At 37.4% G+C, this 23933-nt stretch overlaps 1 protein-coding gene across 2 annotated transcripts in view; it reads left to right on the forward strand.

Annotated features, from left to right (window-relative positions):
* The window catches only part of VAV3 (vav guanine nucleotide exchange factor 3), a 171373-nt gene that overhangs the window by 73362 nt on the left and 74078 nt on the right, over window positions 1-23933 (forward strand). For both annotated transcript variants that reach the window (XM_055815071.1, XM_055815072.1), the window contains exons 8-15: window positions 1930-2033; window positions 4106-4205; window positions 5514-5609; window positions 7252-7320; window positions 9769-9855; window positions 10311-10396; window positions 10766-10898; window positions 11225-11334. In XM_055815071.1, coding sequence (XP_055671046.1) covers window positions 1930-2033; window positions 4106-4205; window positions 5514-5609; window positions 7252-7320; window positions 9769-9855; window positions 10311-10396; window positions 10766-10898; window positions 11225-11334 — 785 coding nt within the window. The remainder of the gene's footprint in view (window positions 1-1929; window positions 2034-4105; window positions 4206-5513; window positions 5610-7251; window positions 7321-9768; window positions 9856-10310; window positions 10397-10765; window positions 10899-11224; window positions 11335-23933) is intronic.

Raw genomic sequence — 23933 nt, forward strand, 5'->3', positions numbered from 1 at the left:
TATATAGATGCATTTGTATTTACACCTATGCATGCATTTGAATTGAGACATATGATGTGGACGTATTTCCAGCTCTTTCACTCTGTATGTATGTGTAACAGATAACTGAAGTGTTGGAACTTTCATTAACTGTTAATGATGTTAACATCAGTTTAATTTAAAACTTTGAATTGGAGATAGAAACTCAAAAAGACATTTTGCCCCATTAGCACTAAGCTGTTTTTCAGGGGGGTTGCTTAGTTGAGTCCCTGTGTGTTCCTGAGAAAATGTTCTCCTGTAATATATTAATTGGGAAGCATTTCTGTAATTGGAAAGCATTTGTCTAATAATGTCTTTGTCTGCCACAACTTAAGAATCTGAGGGTACAATGGAATTACAGAATGGTCAGGGTTGGAAGGGACCTCAGGAGATCATCTAGTCCAACTCCCTGCAGGGTCACCTAGAGCAGGTTGCACAGGGTTGTGTCCAGGCAGTTTTTGAATGTCTCCAGAGAAGGAGACTGCCCAGCCTCTCTGGGCAACCTGTTCCAGTGCTCTGTCACCCTCAAGGTAAAGAAGTTTTTTGCTCATATTCAGAACAAACTTCCTATGCTTCAGTTTGTGCCTGTTGCCCCTTGTCCTGTTGCTGGCCACCACTGAAAAGAGCCTGGCCCCGTCCTCTTAACACTCCTCCTTCAGGTATTTGTAGCCATTGGTAAGATCCCCTCTCAGCCTTCTCTTCCCCAGGCTAAACAGCCCCAGCTCTCTCAGCCTTTCCTCATAAGGGGGATGCTCCAGCCCCCTCATCCCCTTTGTAGCCCTCCGCTGCCTGCTGCCCCCTGCCCCTGGTAGTTCCCTGTCTCTCTTGAACTGGGGAGCCCAGAACTGGACACAGTGCTCCAGATAAGCCTTCACCAGGGCCAAGCAGAGGGGCAGGATCACCTCCCTTGACCTGCTGGCCACAGTCCTCCTGACGTACCCCAGGATCCCATTTGCCTTATTGGCCACAAGGGTACACTGCTGGCTTGTGGGCAACCTGCTGTCCAACAGAACTCCCAGGTCCTTAAGGCTATACAGTTGCTATCAACTGAATTTGATCTGGTTTAATTTTTTTCTCCCTCACCTGTGATGTGATTGACCTTGCGTGTACTCTTGTACTCCTACTTTTCATCAGTATAAGTTGTTTTCACTTAGTTTGCAACTCAATGTTGCATACTATTTTTGTGGTATATAATTTACTGCATTAAACCATCTTCAATGGCTTTTTTTTTTTTAATGTCCTCTATTTTTTCATTACGGTGGTCTGTACACCACTTAGTCAGTTATCATGATTTCAAAACTTTAACCTGTTTTTACTTTTTCTTGTGAATTCTTTGACACTATCCATGCAGTATTAAGGCTGATGTAATCTGCTATAGTTGCTTACAGGTTTTTGTCTAGTAGTGAACAAGTAAGGTGAGTTGCTGCTATACTCGGGGAGCAAATCCTTCTGCAATATTCTTGCCTTTCATCCATTAGTTGCCTGCTGTATTGGGAAACTCATTATGATTGCAGTTAACTTGGCACTAGAACATCACTAATTGGTCAATGTAATGTACAAAACTAATTTTTCACAGCTCAGGGACATGAATTATTACTTTATCTTGTCACTGAAGCATTTACTTGACTTACTTAATTTTAAAATTATCATTATAAAATGAAGATGAATTAACAGCGCACGTTCCAAGCTAGAATAAATTAGTCTCTAATAGGTAGTTCTTGGAGTTTAGTTTTTCTTGTCGCACTATATGGAAGATGTGGCAAACCTTGAAATTAGGTACTACTCTCAAATGATTGGTTTTCAATTTTATTGAAATTAATGGGTCTAACATGAAATAATGTATTGTTATATTCAAAGCTTTAAGTTTTTCTGTTTTGAAAAACCTTTCCCCCTCCCATTGCTTTTTTTAAGGATTTGGTGAAAATTCACAGAAATCTAACACAGGACATCAATGATTCCATTGTTAACAAAAATGATCAGAACCTATATCAAATTTTTATTAACTACAAGGAAAGGTAAGTTTTATGCACTTTTACTAATTGTGATAATCTATGCTCAATTTGGTAAAGTATTTTTTATTATGTTTTTGCTTGAGTATTTCTGAAACAGGATTGAATTCAGTGTGAATATACTTGTTAAACTAGTATTTGGTGTTCTGAGCCTGGAAGTCAAAACGTAACCTCTTGCTATGGAGAAGAGCCCTCCCTCTTCTTACCCCTAGTTTTGGCAATATTGTTACTAGACAGGTAACATCTGTATTTTGAACAAAACTTAAGTAGCTTCTTGTTCACGGCATTTTTTTTAATGCAAAGAATCCCAGGTATTTCATAGCATGTATGTGTACTGTTTAACAGGGAAAACGTTATAAAACGGGAAGGGGCAAAATAAGGCAAGGATATATATTACGGCTATTCCAGGCTACAGAAAACAGAAGAGGTCATAACTTGAAAGAAGAGAAAGCAGGTGCAAAAGAGAAGAGAGGAGACTAGGGTCTTACTGTACCCTGCAGTCAAAGGTGTGACAGTAAAGCAAACACACTCTGCCTTCAAACTGTGAAAAACAGCCAAGCTGATAACAGAATAGCTGTGGCAGCATGCCATGCCCTGTAGGCTAATTGCCATTTTTTTATCCACCTTTTCACATTGTTTTTTCTGCCAGCACTGAACAGCTGCTGGACTGTACAGATGAACTTTTATGCCTGTGGTATTTAGCTGAAAAACACTTGTACTGTGGACTGCCTTGAAGTAACCCTTTTAACCTGGGTAAAAATTAGTTCCTTCTGGGACTGGAGTGGGAAAGACATGAGGAAGCTAACTGGATTTGCTTGAGGTGATGGGGAAGGAGGATTGTTGCAGTAATAATAGGTTTGTGAGAAATTCGACAGCAGCATCTGGAAAACATTGGAGTGGAGAGTTGTTTTCTGAGGGAGGAGGGTGCCCCAGGCTGCCCATGAACAGTCTTGCCTTTCAAGACCCTCTGTCTCAGCTTTTTTTGGAGCAGGACGTAGTTATTTCCCAGGCTGTTAGACTTTCTGCTGCTGTAGGAGGGAATCGGGGGAGAAAAAATTGTTCTGGAAAATGCTTGTCTTTCAAAAGTTTGTCTGAAATGTGTGCTAAAAAGGAAGTGAAGGGCACTGAGAAGAAACCTCAGCTTTGTATTATAAAAAGAGGAAACAGAGGTAGACTCAGTGTCTTAACCATGTAGTGATTAAAAACAATCAGAATTTGTAAGTGTTAAATCGGTATCATCACTTTAATTGTGGAAAAAAAAAAAAAAGAATAGAAAAAGAAAAGAAAAATGGCAAAGATTAGGTGAGAGAAAAAGAAATTTGAGACCTCAATGGAAAGCTCATAGGACACCGCCCCCGCGCCCCCCCCCCCCCCCCCCCCCCAAAAAAAAAAAAAAAGGGATCTGAAGCATACAGAAGGAATGACCTCAAGAAATATTTGAAAAAGTGAAAGGAAACAGCGCTCTTTGCATTTGGACTAGCAGAAAGAAGTACTCCAAACAGGGGCAAGAAACTCCTGTCATAAAAGACACTCCTTGATGAAGCATTGCTGGCCTTGATAACTCCTGAAAATTTCTTGAGTTTTCATACACTATTATTTTTATCTGAGAGTTCACAGGATATAACATGGTAGAAGCTGATGGAGATGGATCAGTTTGGGTAACCTACAAGTTCTGTAAAGGATAGTTGTAATTGATCCTGTTAGGACTGAATTTATTCTTTACAACCTTGGAAATCTACAGTGTTATAAATGCTACTATTAAATGTTCTATTAAACAACAGTTGTGCTGCTTTTTAATGAGTCCTATATTTATCAGAACATATACATGTGAATATTAAAGGAAATTGCAATGATTGTACAGCATTTTGAAGGTAGAGCAAAATTGTATTCTTCTAAATATTTTTCCTTGTTAGTCGTGCTGCCTATTGTAAGTCTGTGGCTAAATCCTATCCTTGCTTATTTAGGCACTGCGCCATTTAAAAGGAGGGTTGTTAACCATGTATTTGTGAAAAATGATCAAGGATTTTTGCTAAATAAACATATGTGCCTTTTATTCTTTATCTCTTGTTTTGATTTAGATTGGTTATTTATGGACAGTACTGCAGTCAAGTGGAGATAGCGATATCATGCTTGGACAACATCTCTAAGACAAAAGAAGATGTTAAATTGAAGTTAGAGGTATCAGTATTTTTTAACTTGTGTATATACATTTTATATATATATATATTTATACACACACACATGTGAATGTGCTTCTTCTTTGAATTTTTTGGAGCCTCTGATCAAATGAATACGTGAGCTGTTGTGGTATACATCATGGCACTAAAGTGAATCTTTGCCACTGACATTAGTAGGGTTAAGTTGTTTTTTTTTTTCTGAGAAGTGATCATCAGCCATACCTTTCTGTTAATCGTGACATCTCAGAATGCAGAATTGCAGAATTGCTCAGGTTGGGAGGGACCTCAAAGCTGAACAAGCCCTGGTTCCACAGCCTCACAGGGCTTGCTGTCTGCCACGACCCCTGAGCTGGTCAGCCCTCAGGGTTAGTGCATCTCTGGTTAGTGCATACTAGGAAGGATTCAGCCTTCACCTTGTTGCCTTCGTGTGAGGTTCCTTTTGGACATGGCCTGAAAAGTGTCACCTGTACCTCCAGTCTGCTGTTCCCTGCAGACTTGCTGTGGATGTCCTCTGTCTTTTCCTGCAGATCACTACTAAAGACATTAAAATGGAGGGGTCCCTGGATGGGCCTCTGAGGAGCTATGTTTGCAACTGTCCCTCAGGTAGTGTAGGAAACAGTCACTGCTCTTTCTGAGTCTCGGGATCTAGCCAGCTTTTCATACACCTAGTAGTTTATTCATCTGGAACATAGCATCCCAATGTGGATATCGGGATGCTGCAGGAGATGATGTTGAAAGCCATGGAAAAATCAAGGTAGACTCTCCCGACCCATTGGAGTTCTAGCCATTTCATTGGCATGGAAAGCAGACAAGTAGGTAAAGCATAGATTTACCTGTGGTAAATCCATGCTGGAAATTTCTAGTCACCTTCTTCATGTGCCCAGAAACTGCTTCCAAGAGGACTTTGTCTGTAATTTTTGCAGTGGCTGGAGTGAGACTGACTGGTTTATAGTTTCTAGGATTATAGAATATCTTTTGCTTTTTTTTGAAGATAGTTGTAATATTTGCCACCTTTGCTGTGCTTATAGGCAATGTCTTTTTTTTAGTTCAATGGAATGCCCAATTGCTGTTGTCTGTGATGTTTATTCTGCCCTTATGCAGCTGAAATATATAAGAATGTGGCTCTAGACCCAGTCTTTTTTTGCTTAGCTATTGCCATATCAACTGTTTTCCTTCATTTTGTTGATATTCTTTATCTTAAGCTTAATATAGTTGCTTGGCCTATGTATTACTGAATTGTCATATATAACACTTGAATATTTTTATTTTCTAAGTCTTTTGTCTTATTGTTTCTTCTGCTTTGAACTAGGAATGTTCCAAGAGGGCCAATAATGGGAAGTTTACATTGCGGGATCTTTTAGTGGTTCCAATGCAGAGAGTGCTAAAATACCACCTACTGCTCCAGGTATTTTATTTTTGAAATTTAAGGGGGCCGAGAGCAAAACTATGATTGCTTGTCACCAGCGGATTCTAAGAATGAGAACTATAGGTTTTTATCAAAGGGAAGTGATTGACATTTCCATAGATTTGAGGATGATTTGTTATGAATAAAATCCAGTCAAGTCTGGATTTTCTTACAGAGATCATTCCTCAGAGCTGAAGCATATCTGGGGAAAAAACCCTGAAACACAATTGCATCCTCAGTATCTGAACCTTTCATTCTTGGTACGTTTAAAATGGTTAGTAGTACCAAACTATAATCGTGTTACTTTGAAATGTGAATCATTACCCCCCAAAAGAGGAAGCTGGACCATACTTAAAGCGTTCTTTTAAGATGCTTCTTTGCTGTCATAAATTACAATAAAGCCATATTTGTTTTGAAATGCTTCTTGTTATAACCCACAAAGCATTAGCTTTTGCAGTTAGCCCTGTAATAAGAGTGGAGAGTCTTATAAATTTAATTTGATAGGTGTGCCAGGAGACTCATTAGTTCAGCTGCAAAGAAATATATTGCTGTATTAGACTGTCAACTCTGCTGATGCTTGTAAAATGTCATTTTAAAAAGATCTACTACTTGTATGTGAAGCATAATTTTGAATTTGCAGAGCAACATACACTTTGTAATATTACATTTTTTGAAATATTTCTATAAATGAGTCATCAATATTTTCATCAATGGAAAATTGAAAAAAACCAAAAACATCCAAAATGAATGGTCCAACTGCTTTTAAAAAAAACACTTATGAGATCTGAGTCATGATTTTATAATCAACCTGTCTATTATGAAAAGATGATACACAATGTGTCACTATGCTCTGTGTGACACTATAGTATACATTGTACAAGAAAGAAATATTTTATAGACTTTGAAAGAAAAAACTACCCCAGTAAATTATTAGAATTGTTCATTTCCTATGATTTTAGCAAGTTATTATGTTAGCTGAAATGTATAATTCTCTTCTCAAATTATAAAGAAGAAATAACTTGTTTCCCCAAAAGGTTACTTTTTCACTTCATTAACACCAAAAAAACCCTTTATTTTCCATATGGGAAGTGGCCAAAAAAATTCTTTAAACATTTACATTTGATTAAATATGTCTTCTGAGTCAGCTTTATCTTGGATGTAATGAGACAGTGACGACTTCTAAGCAGTGCACAGTTTAGCAGAGATTTTATTGCCAGGATACATCCCCCTCTGCACACAAATGCATATTTTGGAATGGGATGATGTACTGTATAGTAATGTGCAAACGAACTCAAGTGTTTACCTGTGCTTTCAGCATGCACATATAGTAATGATCTGATTCGGCAAGTTTTAAGTCCTAGATGGACCAAATTAGCTTCTAATGATGGTTCATTATCAGCTAAAGTCAGTGTTTGGGCTACACAACATTCTTACTAAAACACTTGCCGATTACCTGTTTGCAGTAGTCCCCAGTCAGTTGTAGGCTGCTCACTATGGGGATGAAAATGTGAATTACTGGGTAGTGATTACAGGTTTTGGCTTGTTTCTTTTATTGGGGTGGTGATGTGGGGGTAAGAAATGACAACTTCAGTTTATAAACTGATAGACAGTGGGTGAAAAGTTTTAACTGCTCTGTCCACAGGAGCTGGTAAAGCACACTACTGATCCCATGGAGAAGGCAAATCTAAAACTGGCACTTGACGCAATGAAGGTAAATATTCATGACAATGAAGTATTTATGTCTTAGTTGGCAGTTAAAATGGTAGCTTAGAACTGCATTTCCTGGAGATGATAATGTTCTTCATAGCAGATCAAACATGTTTTCACGGGTCACTAAGCTTTGTGAGTATGTCAGGGCAAGTATATATTTGAGGGTTTTGCTCAAGGCTGGGAAACAAGTTCACTAGTTTTCTGAAGTGGAGCGTTTATGAAATGGAACTTCTGCATTTCAATTTATTTCTACATTGTTTTGCTGCCATAGAATGAGATGAAAAACAGGTGTTTCAATAATGTTGGTCTCACTTCCAAAAATTAAGGAATATTTCTACCATGGTAAGTCAATTTTAATCAAGGTCAGTAGTTTCCCAGTGAGATTAAGACAGTTATATTTCTTTACAAGACTTCTATTCTGTCATCTTAATATGATATCTGTGGTGTCTTTCTGGAGGTAGAGTATCTGTCACTGTACATTCACCTGCAAGTAATACCAACAAACGCTTTGTAGAATAGCTGTGCTGCCTTATATATAAGGTAGTATGTGTTCCTCTGCACAGCTTCAGAAGGGAAGCACAGTTCTGCTTCAGTTGCCTTCACAGCATGAATTGTGACATTCATGTGCTGAAACTGAAATTTTTTCTATCCTTTGTGGGGAAGGCACGACATAGGTCGTATCTCATCCACAGAAGATGCTGGAGTCAGACTAAGTTTTGGGTCACATGGCTGTCTCATAGTATGTGACTATCTGCCTTGAATGCCTGCAATACAGACCAGCTCACAAAGGAGATTTTTGGTTCCTCTTTTTTGTCACCCAGTTTTGCGCAGCGAATGCAGACAGCCACCATGGTAATCTCCCATGGAGAGATGCCCTAAATGGGATGGCACCGTGTTGCTTCCATCTAGTGGCAAGCCATGCATCCTGGCTGCTGCTGTTTGCCCTGGTTTGTGTTCCCCCCTTCCTCTCTCTTTTTCTTTCCCATTTCCTGCCTTGCTTCATTGTTTTTAGAGGCTGTTGGACTGAAAACCAGTTAAGAAATCTCTTGCCAGAGTGGCTGTGGCAGTTATGTGCTGGCTGGCAGGACATAACCAGCCAATTAAAAAACTCGCCCCCCCCCCCCCCCCCTTGCCACACCGGCTCCAACCCACAAAACCCTCCAGGTATGACCACCTCTCATTAAGGCCGCAGCATTATTTCCCTCCCATTTTACTGTATCTTCTTACAGTAACCCTTAGCGGTGTAGTAGAAGTAACTGTGCAGCATCAGTATGTTGCTTCTATAAACCCTGATGTGTCTGCTCAAAATGAAATGTCTTTGGAAATCTGCCAGCAAAGTGCTACTGCCCCCCCCAAGAAAGAAAAAATTCTAGGAAGGATTATGCTGTCAGATTTTTTTAGCAGCAAGGAAAGAGGTTATTTAATTTCCACACTAACTCTCTTTTGAGACTGATGTGAATGTATCCTGCACAGATTGATTTGGGAAGCTAGCATAATGATTGCAGCTATTCTTAGATTCTGATTAAAAAGTCTTAGGAAGAAGATGTATCTTTCTCCCACCCTCCAAATTTGCGACCACGTTGAAGGGATACTGCGAAAGCAAGTTGTGAAGATCAGAATGCCTTTTCCAGCTGCTACTCTCGGTAGCCCTGACCCTACCAATTACTGCTCCTTCTCACACCTCATCCGTAGCCATAAACAGAGAAGCCCCGGGAAATTGTCACTGTTACTCATGTGTGCTCAGAGCATTTCAAAGACTTTAGTGAAATGTGTACAGTACATGTTCTGGTAAAGGGGACGATAATGATCTCAACCTGCAACTTCAGGTAGTATATACCATTAAAAGCCCCTTTTAAAATCTGCTGTGTTATGGCTTCATGGCTTCTCTCTGCTGTGCAACAGTAAGAGCAAGGTCCTACTACTGGGGCAGTAGCTTCTCTCCTAATAAACACCCAGACTTATGATATATTTATGCCTTACATGCTTCTTTTGAGCTACCTTACATACATTTTCTACTATACACTCTATTTACCTTCTGTCTTATTCTCAGATATTGGATGTTGTTGACTGCTTTTTTGGCAGTGGGCTGCATAAGTTATATTTCTATTTTTAATCTTGAAAATAAAATATTAATAAAATTCAGAAAAAATCAGCCCCTTTTTACCATTTATTACATGTTTTCCTCTTTCCTGCTGCTAAATTTGTGTTTCAATACATGTGATGAAGAAAGTTTGAAATAATATTGAAAATATGCAGAGACTTTTTTCCTTTTTTCCACATACATATTGGTCATTCTTGAACACTAAATATATATGTATATATATTTAAATAACTAAATATGGAGATAAGCCAAAGACAGAATCAGAAATAAACTTGCCAAAATAATGTATTAACGTGGTCTGTTATAGAAGAGGTTTTTTTCCCCTCCTTTTTTCTGTTGGTGCTCTAGGACTTGGCTCAATATGTAAATGAAGTGAAGAGAGATAATGAAACGCTCCGTGAAATTAGACAGTTTCAACTATCAATAGAGAATTTGGTATGTGGTATCTTTAATTTATGTACAGTTTTTACATAAGTTTTGATAAGAAATGTTGATAGATTTAAATTTCCCCCATTTCCTATGAAAGTATACTACTCATAATATTGAAGTATAAGTATGCTTTGCTTGGTTTAGAATGATGTGAATATTGAAGTACAGAAGTTTGCTCTTTTGAGGGTCTGTCTAGTTAAATGTGTTTCTATAGTTAAAAGTTTGCATTTGTACAGTGACTCGGGTGTTTTGTAATGGGAAAAAAATTCCCATTTGAAGATCAAAATGAAATGGACTGAATCTTTATTGTGTTTAGTTTAGATGATAATGAGCAAAAGATGTTGTTTTCAGGCCTGAAAAGTCCTTTTTTGGAGTAAAAGGAGTGAGGGGTCGAACATTTGAATGTGTCATCATCTTGACATTTTTGCTATATTGAATCATACATAATACTTCTGTTTCAGAATCATTCCCTCTTACAGTATGGAAGACCTCAAGGTGATGGGGAAATAAGGATAACTACATTAGACAAACGTGCAAGGCAGGACAGGTGAGGGCACGACTTCTGATGTTTGCTGTTAAAAAGCCTGTAAATAACTCTCTTTAGATTTGAGCTCAGCTCAATGATTCTTGAAACGACTTTCCGTTTCACTGTGGGTTCACAGAGCCTATCACCAAGCCAATTTGCAAAGTGTTTCACAGGAAGTTAGCTGTTATGTTATCATCTAAGATCACCTAAGTCCCTTGCAAGTAATAGGTTTCCAGCAAGAAAACTTTCAGTGGTTTTTGTTTTGTTATTCAGTAGTTTAGTTCTTCACATTCAAAATTTTCAGTGCCACAGGCTAAGGTATGTAAAATAAGACTTTTGGTGTTGGTTTTCTGGAGTGTTTTTAACCAAATTTATCTTGTATTTTCATAGGCATATCTTCTTGTTTGATCTAGCTGTAATCGTTTGCAAACGGAGAGGTGATAATTATGAAATGAAGGAAATAATAGATCTTCAGAAATACAAAATTACAAATAACCCCACTACTGATAAAGAAAATAAGAAGGTAAATATTTGTTGCTAATGCAGATAAAATAGCATTTTTTTTTTGGCAGCAATTTGAAACATTTTGGTGGCATTCAGAATGTATATGCAATTTATTTACAAAGTTTTATGTGTCAAATGTAAGCTGAAGTTAGGAATTTCAACTTTTGTTTATTATGATGTAATTAAAATGTTTGAGTAAGTCATTCCTAAGTGAACACAATAATGTGGTTGTGCTGTTCCCAAAATCAGGGGATTAAGGAACATACAAATGCTGCTTTCGCTGCTGCATGCACCCCACCCTTCTTCATAACTGATGACATTTGTTTTGCCAATCTTTTTATGCAGTGGTCTTATGGCTTCTACCTCATTCATATCCAAGGTCAAAATGGTTTAGAAGTTTATTGCAAAACTAAAGACTTGAAGAAAAAATGGCTTGAACAGTTTCAGATGGCTCTGTAAGTATATTTTTATTAAGGTAGAATCATGTTTATCACTAGTGTAAGGATATCACTTATCTGAGGCTGAATTGCTTCTGTGTTTAGATTTTCGTAATGCAGTCTAGTTATCAATTTATTTGACTTTCTGAGAAACAACTGGCTAACATCATGAGCAGAATATTTCCCTGAAACTCCCCTTGGAAAAGAAAGAGGGCACTCTAGGCTATGCATTACCTTCCAACTTTGCTGCTAAAACTGTTTTTAGTAATGCTGTCTTAAGCAACCAGGGGGAAATAGTAATTATTTTAACAATATCTATCTAATATAATAGTAAGATTTTTCCCCCTCCCATTTTTAATGAATTGAAATACATTTTTTGAAAGGTGATGCTGTGATTTGAGGGGATCCTATCATCTTTCCTGGTGGCTTTTAACTAATTTATTGTTTGGTATTTGGATCAAGTTGCTTGGCTTATTAAATTTAATTTCAAAAGGCTGATTTCCTTTATGTTTTCAAGTAAAAGAGGAGGTTGCTTTAGACTGCTTGAGAAGTTGTTCAGATGCAGTGCTGCAGATTACGTGATTATTGTGCAGCATGAGCTTTATTTCCATTTCTGATTCTTGTCAGAAAGGCAAATGTGATTATTGACACCTCAGGTACTCTGATTAAATTTAAAACATGTGAACAAGGGAATTGGATGACAGGGCGATGCCTGCTTTATGGTAAAAAAAGTAAATAAGTGTGAGGGGAGTGAGATAGTCCCAGTGAAAATAGAGAGACAACATTAATAAAGATTTTTTGGATGTGATTGTAAAGGTATGTGGATTCAGAAAAAAGGCTATTATGAGCTGATATGAGTGAAACTTGCTCATAAACTATGTATACGTTTATTTAAAACCTTAGTATGATGAGTGCTAATGATTTACATGAAAATATAAGGGAGGAGAGGCTGCAGTGGGCAGATATTGTAAGGCCTGCTGCCCACTAGGGTTCCCTTCTTGCTGACTTTCATTGAAGATGAAAAATAGCATGTGTTTTGGCAAAAATTTCTGGGTAGCATAGTAGGGTGTGGGAAGAAGTATTTATTTGTATGTGAGCAGAAAGCTGAGTACTTTGCCTCTTTCTGTCCCTGTGTTCTCCCTGCTGCATTTCCTGTAATGCTATTATTGATATTTACTTAAACATAGATAAAATGTGTATGAAAAGCACAAGGCACTCAGATTTATTAGCTTTACCATTGCAACTATCGATCTGCTCTTCAGGCATCCTGGCCCAATGCACAGAAACACCCAACCAAACAAACCAGCAGTCAGTCAGGTTGCTAAGGAAAGCAGGAAGAGAGATCCTCAGTTCTTCCCAAACGTTTTTACGGTTCTGTGCAGGACCCCCCTCCCCACTGCTGGGTGTGCGGTGAGCCTTGCGCTGTGTTAAGCACCAGCCAGTGCTCATCAGCTGCTCACGAGAGTGCCTTTGCCAACAAATGGCTTACTGCTGCTGGTTGCCCTGTGTGAGCAGAACAAATGGGACCTGAAGGGTTGACAAGTTAATGCACCGCTCTTTCCTCTTGGGCAGATGGAGTTGGTCGTTGAACGTGAGCGGTGGTGTCAGCCTTGTCTTGCATGGAGGTTTGTCCTTCTCATAAACCCATAGCTCCAGCTTAACCTTTTCCTGTGTGATTAAAGGCTGTAACGCAGAGGCAGGGGAGCTGGAGCAGCAGGGTTGTCGCAGGTCAGGGCTGAGGTGCAACATGATATAGTGGCATTATTTGCACTGGGCAATGCTTTTGCTCCCTTCTATTTATAACCACTAGGACTGAAAACAATGGGGAGCTTTTATGCTTTCTGAAGTTTTTATACCTTTCTCCCAACTGTGTTACATGGGTTTGACTTCACAGCATATTTCCCTCAGCACCTCTGCCAAAACATACCTTGGTATGTAGCGATAATTATGTTCTAGCACATGCTGAGGCACAGGAGTTTGTATTTGGGAGAAAACTAAGCCAAGTGGTTTGAACAATTGGTTGGTTGCCTACTGTGTAGCTTGTCTGTTCTAGTGTGATTCTACTCTGAAAAGTAGCCACGATTGAAATTATGCTGTTATTCATCATACTCCATTATAATTGCTGCTTCTATGGGCAAAATACTTCTCATCACTTAAATTTGACTGAAACTGCAAAACCAGCACAGTTGAAGGGCTGAATTACATTCTTTTTTGATTATCAGAAATAATGTTGTTTACTGAGTTCCACACAGAAATTTTAATGCAGTTTTGTTGTCTTTGAGATAGCATTCTGTATGAAGTCGGGTCTGTACAAGCGTTAATCTAAGAACATAACAAGAGAACAAATTAAGATCTCTCTTATTATTTTTAAATTAAGAATTAACCTTGTTGCCACTAGAACAGTTATATTGGCATAACTACGTTAGCTAGGCTGTAATTTTTTTATTGGTAGCCTAGATGTTTGTAACAGTGTTAATAGTTATATTGCTGAAAAGGCACCTACTGTCGAGATGCTGGTGTCATTGAGATGAGAATTTGTGTCCAGGTATGGGAAGCTTCTGTTACTGATGAAGTATGAAATAGAGGAGAACACTGCTTTGCCAGCTGGACTTGTTTTAGGTTTGGAAGGCAGGAATACATTAGGCACACTTGATATGAAAAATCTTTAAAGGAAGGAAGGGTAAAATTCCAGTACAGTTTCCAGAGCAGTACTTCTCAGACTGTATGTTTCTGTTAGAAAACTAGTTTCACAAATCTGTGAAAATATTCTACCTCTTGGTTAGCTCTGTTACTGTGGTGTATGGTGAGTTGTTTTATCATGAGGGAGGTTGGGAATAATGGGTTACTGGTCATAGGAAACTGAGTAAGCTCGTTTTATTCATAAGGTAGTTCTGTTGCTACAGTATTTATTTGCTGTTTTTTGAGACTATTGCTTTATTTAGAAAATACCTAATACGAAAACACCTCAATTTTTACTTTTCCTAAGAATGTCACAGGGGTTATTGATGAAGCCTGTTCGTATACTACATCCTCAGCAACAATGATAATGTGGGACAGCTGCACTGAATCTGATCTAAATTTGATGCTGTTGACCTATTCACAGTATCTTTACAGCTGAGGCTGGGTCATCTCCTTTACTCTTCCCCCCCCCCCCCCCCCCCAAAAAAAAAAAAAAATTGTTGTGTATACAACCTTCAAAATTCCTTGCTGGTTACTTGGGAGCACTGGATTTTCTAGATAAAAATGAAGTAAAACATGGGCAACACAACATTGCAGTCAAGCTTTTGAAGCTGAAGCATTGGTTGGACTTAAATCTTATAAATTTGGGAGCTTTTCATAAAGCTAGCAGGCAGAGACCAGTGGAGGATGTTTTTTAACAGGAGCGATCATATCAAAACCCACTGAGTTGTCTCTTTGTGTGTCTGTTCCCTCACAGATGTGAGTGGAAGTTTTGCATGCACAGGGGGAGTGTAACCACTTACTGCCTCGGAAGAGATGTGGCGCTTAACAGTGATAGTTCGAGCAGTTGCTATTTTGTTCTTGGAACTCCATTCGTAGTAATGGATGAGCCTGTAGCTGTATGAGTGAGTAAGCACCTTTTAAAAGATGGTACTACAAAAACTTTACTAGGCGTGGAATGTATAAAATTAATCTAGCATGTCAAATAGCATTGGTTTTAAATGCAAAGTAATTCTGTATCCAAGATAATATTAATAGAAGTGTATGGCCAAATTACTGCACCAAATTACTCAGCCAAATTAGAGACATCATGTATTAAGTGGAAGTTTGTCAGCAATGTGATAATGTGCATGCTTTATTTGCTGTAACTAAGTCATTAAAAACCTCAAAAACTGATCATGACTGTTAGACACAATTGTTTCAGATTTTCTAGCAGAATATCCAGTCTAATCTCTTTGCTTCTGTATTAAAAACAACCAGAAGTATCAGAACAAATATATAATGCCTCATAATATACCTATAAACTACATAAAATATTTGATACTTTTGTTATTCAGCGTATGCTAAAAGGTAGGAGCACTGATTGGTATTTTTGACCCCCTAGAAAGCTGTCCTACAGATGCTTTTCTTATTTGAAAAATGTTTGTTTTTAAGTGTAATTGACTAATATATATGTCAATTAATCTATGCTAACCATTCTTTATTAAAAGAAAAAACTCCTTGAAATTTGAAGCTGTCCTCCTTTATTTTATGTGTGTATATACCTCAGTTATATGACTTTGGAACTACTTAGCTGACTAATTATCAGGCTTAATTTCTTATTATGAGGCAACTACTTTTCTTGGCATTGCTTGATGAATTTAATTCTCTTTTGTTTCATCATGAGACGGTAGAATAAGTGCTGAAAGAAAATATGTTGATTATTACTACAGCTGTCTCATGTTGCCACTAAACATTTGCTTCCATCAACTAAATATTTCTTGGTGTGTAGTTTGTTTCTTGATCACAGTAGAGCATGGAGCAGGTGTGTGTTGTTTTCCTCACAATGGCAGAGACCTTTTCCATGAAAGGCCACATATTGTATTTCCCCACTGACTTCATATCTGAATCCATTAGTGTAATAAGGCATGCAGTATCTTATGCTGGTTTGTGCTGAATTTATTTTGTCATCGTGATGTCAAGTTTGCTAATTTAATTAAGCCTTTCTGTGGTTTCTCAATTGTGCTTTTTAATCTACTCTAAAAATGGCCATCAGCAAACTTGTCTTCTGTATATATTCCTAGATAGGAACATGTTACACAAATATAGAGTTTAAAATTAAATCACAGAAGAATTTAGGTGGGAAGGAGTGTGTAGAGATTGTCTACTTTAGTCTCCTGCAGGGTTTAGGTTGCTCAAGGCTTAAACTTGGGTTTAGTACTGCTGGATTTCAAGATGCACAGAACCAATATTGCAAAGTCTCATGGAACAGTGTTGTAACACGCTTTTTAATTAGCCTTTACTCAACATCTCTCTTTCACAAACTGAGAAGTGCATGGAAACAACTTGCACACCAAGGAAAAGGCCTTTTTGTTTTTTTAATGTACTTAGTTAAAATTTCACCTTCAGGAAACTACTATGACTGTAGTTTTCGCTTTGACATTGTTACTGAAATTGCAGTATTAACATCATGGCTAATTAGTAATGCCTGAAAAATCAGTGGCAAATGCATCATTTTAGTGATTAGGGTACGCATTTAGTGCATGGAGTTAACAAATCTGATTAATTTTTTTTTAAAAAATCCAAATAAAAGATATTTTAGACATGAAAGCTGTACAGCCCTCAAAATTAGTGGTTTTTGTTTTAAGTTTGTGCAGTCGCTCAGGTACAGTCTAATATGTTTTTGAAAAATTACTGTTTCAGTTAGACATAAATCCACACCATGTAGCTCAAGGGGTGCAGAACGCATCACCTAATTGTAAGGAAATAATCCTGAGATACATTGATTCTCAAACCTGCTAGGTGTGTGCGCAACAGTTTAGATTAGGCAAGCTGCATAGACTGTAGATAGAGCTTGTTGGTTTTCTAGACTTTAAAGAAAACCGGTGCAAGAAACAAGGTAAGTGAAAAATGTTGTCTTACCTATTACCATACCTGTTGCCAAATCTGCTTTGCACTCTGTGACTAATGACATCAGTCAGGTTGAGCTCAAATAGATCTGTTCCCTCAGATAGTGCATTAATAATGCATATGCCTTAAGACTTCTGAGAGAATATTTGAGCTCTGACATATTGAACAGTGACATATTAAATTAAAGCTTTCTTATCAGAGCACTTTAAAAGCCTTAGGTATCTGCTGCATTTTTCAAATAGCCTGCAAAGGTGTTCCACTTATACCAACATCACATAGGTTACCAAAGCAATAAACAAATATGTCTGCCTGGGCTTTTCCATCAGTATAAATATTTCAGTACTGAAAAAAATGGATGCCAAGTTGATGTCTGCTAAAGAAGAATGGTTGCTTGTTCTTTGCTGTGACCTGTTGGTTTTGATCGAAAGTTTTTCAGGGTTATAAGCAACTGTTACCGAAATCTCGGAATGAAGATGTGATGTAGTTGTAGATAAGCAGACACTTCTTTATTAACTGGCTGGATGCGAGGGTAAATCCTCTCACGATCAACACACACCAAGCTTCAAAATCATACACCATATATAGAACTTATTCATACATATTCATTAATTATTCATGCATAATCATAATATTTCCCCAAAATCATTAACATACCCTTCTCCCAAATCCGATTCTGCGCAGGAAAGGTTAGAAAAATCTAGAAATGGATCTGGGGTACGATTTGGGTAGGTGGTATACGAGTTGGTGGTCGCAATCTCCCCCTGCCAGAATTACCTTTTACTAAAGTTCGTGATTTCTTGGCAGGTAACTATAAGTTGTTCCAGTCGACTCTCCCCAGTTCCCGTTAATTCTACATTCTGACATTTCAATACACTTTCTACATACAGAAGACTAGTCAAATACAAAGAAATCCTCTCCCAAGTTCCCATTAATTTTACATTCTGACATTTCAATGCATTCTCCTAGTCTACCCGTAAATACTGTATCCAGTCATCTTCAATCATCTTAAATCTTAAGTCTATTATCTAAGTTCTAATCATTCCTACTAGGTGATTCTGACCTATTCTTTTGGCCTTAGTGCAGGGCTGTACAGAGGATTTCATAGCAGCTTTTGTTGTGCAACTACTAGTTTCATTAAAATATATTTTTTATTCCTCTATATTTCTATTAAAATGATTCTATAAAATCAAATAACGAATTAATTCTAACTTATTAGCAGTTCTGTAACACAACCATTCACAACGTATTTATAGTTGTGCAATTTCTTTAGATTTTTTCCCAGGCACAGCAAGAACTGTGTGAAGTTTCTGTATGTGATTAAGAGCGCAGTGTAAGAACAGTGTAGAATGTGAAAGCAAAACAGAATTTATGAAAACAGTGTGTAAACACTTGGAGATGATAAATATACTTTGATATTATGTCTTCTGGTTCACAAATATCAAAGATGGCTCATTCTTTATGTTTTTACAACTTATAATATGTGAAGTATATTACTATGAAAATTAATGTCTGTCTTAAAATTGAGTGAAATAAATTTGTAGTGACACTACATCATAAAAATAAAGTACCACCATGTAAATATTGATTTTTGTGCAAGGTGTTAGTTTCCTACAGTCTTTAAACGTGGAACATTGCATTACATGTTTGTTGTGATACTTTGGGTATATGAACAGATGTCCCAGTTTCTCCCTGCAAACCAATGCTACCTTTTTTCTTATCCGATTTAGGTTTTTGTCTGGTAATTCACAAGTTTATGGCTGTGCATGTACTGTATTTTTACATTTTTTACTCCAAAATGTAGATCTTTGTCTTCAGTTAAGTGTAAACATACGATAAAATATTCAAAGCTTATCAAGACAAGCAACTTTGTGAATTTGGATTTGTAAGACTTAGAACTATCACAAATAAGACTCAGCCAGTGAACACAAAAGTATATAAAGTATTGATGCTTTTGATTTACAAATACTGATGTGCAACAGAGCTTTGTTCCTATCAGGTGGTGTTTAAAATTTTTGTACAGAATAGATCAGCTCAAAGCAGTCTATCTCCCATGCTTTCAGGCAAGTAGGCTGATAAAGAAAAAGGAAAGCCATTATTTTGTTTGAAACAATGCAGTACGTTTCCAAAAAGTTAACAAGATAATTTCCTTGATCTCAAAAAAGCCACTCATCATATGATCAAATAAGCAAATTTCCTAGCAAAGCCTTAGAAGTTGTGTGTTCTTGATCAAAAGCACAATTTACTTGTGATATGGTTAATTTAATTATATAACATGTCTTCTTGATGGAGACTCTTTGATGTGGCAAACCAGAATGCTTGAGTATTAGCATATGGAGGATTGATTGATTGATTAATTCAGTAAATAGCATCTTCAAAGATGATTCTGAAATATAACGGCCTAGCTGGAACAGAGAAAATGAATTAGCTGTAAGTAATCAGCATTGATCCTAAGAAGGTAGGAAAGCTGAAAATCGTCCTTTGTGAAATGACATTGCCCACGTCTAGTGAGAATACCTCTTAAGAATGCCATTTTCTCACCTTTTTATAGCAAATAAGAAAACAATTTTAAAGATTGAAAAAGCATTATTTAGTTGTGGTTTTGCCACTGTTATTTTATTACATAAATGCTTTTCTATTAGGTGACAGCATGTTTTATGAAGTGATGAGTTGAAATGGTGATTGTTGCACAGAGCCATAATGTTTTGTGTGGAAAGAAAGGATGGTGCAAATCTAAGGCTGGTTCTGCTGTTTGCAGGGAACAGGATTCTAAGGGAAGTCTGCACGTCAGAGCAGAGAGTGAGTTTCAACATCTTAGAACTGACTTTGCATGAAATTCATGTGAGCTTTGGCTCGAAGCTTTTTGTCTTGTTTGACAGTAACATTGTTTTCTGTTTTTTAACTTCTGCTGTCCATGTTTTTACTCAAAACATTTGAATATGTGACAAATGTTAGCTATATTTTATTGCCTAGGTAAAGTTTCCAAAATTTTCTGAGATGCTTAGTACCAGTTGTCATGGCTAACATCTGAGGTGCTTAAAATTTTGAAAGGAGGTCGCTGTGGCACCAAGAAGGAATTTTAATGTAGGATGTCTTCATTAATATTTTCTGTTAGCAATTAATAACTAGGAAATACTTATGGCAGATCTAGGTTTATTGATGCATTTTTTGCAGTGATGACAAATATTAATAAAATCAGTAAAACTGGAATGAAAATTTTCAGCGTCCTCTGGTATTAACCTGTGCTATTTGCTTTGTAGGCTATACTGCATGAATACAGCATCAGATTTCATGTTGCATATGCTTTAAAATGTTCTTCAGCAGTTTGTGCTCGGGGTGTCCATAATTTTGAACAGTTCTGTATGGAGCATTTAAAATTATTATAAGTATAACATGCAGTGCAGAATAATAACAGCTCTAAAATGCAGAGGTCTAACTTGGGGTTGAGAGTTGAGGAGAGTTCAAGGTATCGAGTTTTATCAGAGCTCCCTGTAGTATTTCTTCTTTTAATACTTAAAACAGTTGCAGACTTCTTATCTGATACTTCATGCATCTGCTTATTTGTTATACCTCTGGGCTCACAGGCGGGCATACTATTAACTGTTCTCTAAAGCAAAGTTTTAATTGAGTTGAAATGGCTACTCAGTTTCAAATACAATACACTTTTTAAATGACAGGATATTTTGAAAATATCTATGTACAATTGAATCCTGAATAATTTCTTGTGACATGATTGCATTTCTTTAAGAGACCGATACTGGAAAAAGATCTTCAAAACCTGACCTAAATAACATTTCTCCAAAAATGATCCAAAACCAAAAATAAGAAGTATCATTAGAACTTCCTAGCATGTTTTTCCCTTTTGGAGGCAAACTCTCAACTGCAAAAACAGGGCAGCTGTCTCACTGTACTAGTATGCAGAACCTGTGACTCTCCTGGAAAGCCTTTTCCCAAGCCATGAGCATCCGTAATTGGGCTCTTGCTGCTGCACTCAGAAAAAACACATGTGGGATTGCTGCTGGGGGAGGAGACCGTTCCTCTTCTATCCAAGTTGGCAGTCCCACCGAGTTATGACAATCTGGAACAACATCTCTGGGCTGAAATGACACCTGTGACGTTTCATCAGTCCCCTGAGAAGAATGGCATGATTCAGTCAGTGTTTACAATGCCTTTGCTTTATCTGTATTTAACAGAAGTGATCTGCTCAACAGTGTCTAGGTCAGCACCTACTCTGGTCGATAGCCTGTATTATTTTGCACCTAATTCACTTTTGAAAGGAACTTTCTTGAGCCATTCGTACAGGGTTACTTTTACATTTCTCTTTGTGTGGTGTATTTGTTCTTTATTTTCCTGTATGTGCTGCAATTCCTGCAATTAAGCATATGTGTGCTTCTTGTGGTGGAAAAATGATATGAATATATCCAAACAATATAAAATATTTTTCAGGCTTTTATTTTCTTTGTCTTTTTTTTTTTTTTCTGTAATACATTTTTCTTTCCAGTTTAAGAAAGATAAATTTAGTTTTAAAATACTTGAAGTCAGGGAAGGAGAAGTTGAGTTGTTAATTAAATACTCCAGAGAAGCATATTTTCAACATTAATTTAAATGTTTGTAATGGGTGTATGAACACCTTCTCAGTGGCCTAGATCCAGGGAGGGGGGGGGGCGGAATCTGCACAGGTCTTAATTACTGAAGTCAAGCAAGTATGGAAAAGCTGCCATGGAAGCAGTTAAAAGAAACGTCCATCAAAATGTGGCAACAAGGACAGAAGAACTGGTCACTAGTGGAGGAGAGCAGTGGACCTTGCAGGCAGGTTGTTCAAACTACAGTTTCTAAATGTTAGCATTACAGATAATAGTAAATAGAAGTAGAATAAAAGAAGACATTTTTTCTTTGTGCTATGTTCCAAAGTCGTCTTTTAACTCCTTGCAGAATATGAAGCTGCAAGATGTTAGACCTCCAGTGCTCTCTGCTGCTTGGATGCCTTGTTGCCAGGGCTGTGCTATGGGATTGACAGCCATAACTGGGAGCCAAAGATTGGAAATTCTAGTTGTTTCTACTCTTTACATTTTTATACCACTTCCTTCTTCTCTTTTGTGTGCTGTTTTTCAGTAGAGGCAGTGTGATTTGCATTTCATTAATTTCTTATTTAAAATTTAAACTTGCTAAAAGAATTTAATCAATGTAATACTTTATCTCTTTATTATATTTTTGTTAGGCTTGTTGGCAGCCAGTAGGCTTTCAGTAATGTCATGCAAAACAAACTTGAGGCAATAGTTCTTAAAGTCTCTAAGGCTAATACTGAGACATCTGAAGGGCAAAAGATCCACGGGAAGATGTACTTAGTATTCTAAAATTTGTGTAATAAGGTTTTTTTCATTGTTTTTATCTTTAGAAATGTGGTCTTGGGAAAATAGGAGGAAGGTCCTGTAGTGACCTATCTCTTAGCCTTTTGTTTATTCTCTTGGGACACATCTGTAGTAATTACATATTTAGTAGAGATATAAAGAGTTTTGGGGCTGAAAGTGTAGTAATTTTCAAGATGCATTTTATTTTGTAAGCCTTAAATGTGTAGAAGTTTAAACTGACAGTAAAAGAAAGCATATTTATGCCTAGCCCAGTGAAGAAATTGCAATTCGTCTGTTTAGTCCAACCTGTTGTGAAAGGTACTCAGTCTGCTTTGTCTTGCTGGAAACAAATGTGAATGTAAGAATGGTGATAAAAATTGAAATTGTTGCTATAGGGTAGCCTATTATTGTATGCTATTGCTATTCAGACATGTTCTGATCTCAATGTTTTCTCATATGAATATGGTTTTAAGTAAGGAAATGACAGTACCAGATCCCATCCTAAGCTGCTTGATGTTGATTTTGTACACTTTACCATTGCAGTATGCATCTTGGAAAGACTAGACCCAAGATGATCAAAGTTCAGTTTTGTAAAATGAGGTATACAACTCACGTTGTTGGATGTGTCAAGATTGCCAAAGTTCATTGCTTTATTTTAAGTATTAGTGTTTTGATTGTGACATGTTTGTGTCTTCAGGGTTAAGAATTACTTTTTTTTTTTGCAAGTTTTTGACTCGTTATCCCAACTGCTATAGGAAAGTGTTAGAAAACTGTAGCTTAAACTGTTTCATTTTATTCATATGCACGATTCTTTTGGCATTTTGAGGCATTGGAGCAAATTTATTTCTTATTCTGTAAGCATAGGAATAGCCACCTAGATGTTTTATCTGGCAAGATAATTTTGAGCTATCTGCAGCATTACCCTGTGGTCAGCTGTGCCATTAATCTAGGTGAAGATTATTACTAGAATGAATACTGACTGCAAAAGCTTGTGGGGGACTGTTGGTCACGTGACACGTTCTGACACCGTTTATAAAGATGTTATGTGGGTGGCTGAAGACAGTTGGCCTATGATCAATTTACTCTTCTGAGAAGTAAGAGTTGATAGAGGGAAGTGGCACTACAAACGTGGAGAAGTATTTTTGAAAGGGGAATATTGCACATGCACAAGGTCAGCAAAAATGGATTGCTCCAAAGTCTGATGATATCAAGGGCAATCGAATAAGACACCTGGATAACTCTTTTTCTACACTGAACTCTGCAAACTTTACAGACAAGATCTGTTCAGAGGTGCAGGATTGGCTGAAGAAGATGGTCAATTCTGCTCTTTGAACGGTGGCTCCCATGGCTGATGCAGAGAAAGGAACTGCATGTCCAAATGATGGAGGCTAGCAAAACAAGCATCTGCAGGTCTCTGGGTTGATGGTGTAACAGTGAATTGCTCCCAGTGGGACTAATATTCTGCAAGTAACTTGGAAAGAGTAAGCTCTATGCAAAAGGCTTAGGGGCAGCCCAAGGATGTTGCTGTAGTGACTGGAGTAAATCTGGTTATGGGGATCCAGCACTATGCAGGAGAGGGCACTCGCGGCTGTCCCTTACAAAAACTCTGCTGCTGAATCGAGGAGAGAATTGGAAAATTTTTCCTAATTACAGATTCACTCTGTTTTTGTATCCTGACATTTTGTCTCTGCTACAGTGTAGGAG

Source organism: Falco peregrinus, chromosome 10 (assembly GCF_023634155.1).
Source record: "Falco peregrinus isolate bFalPer1 chromosome 10, bFalPer1.pri, whole genome shotgun sequence".
In the NCBI taxonomy this organism is placed as follows: Eukaryota; Metazoa; Chordata; class Aves; order Falconiformes; family Falconidae; genus Falco; species Falco peregrinus.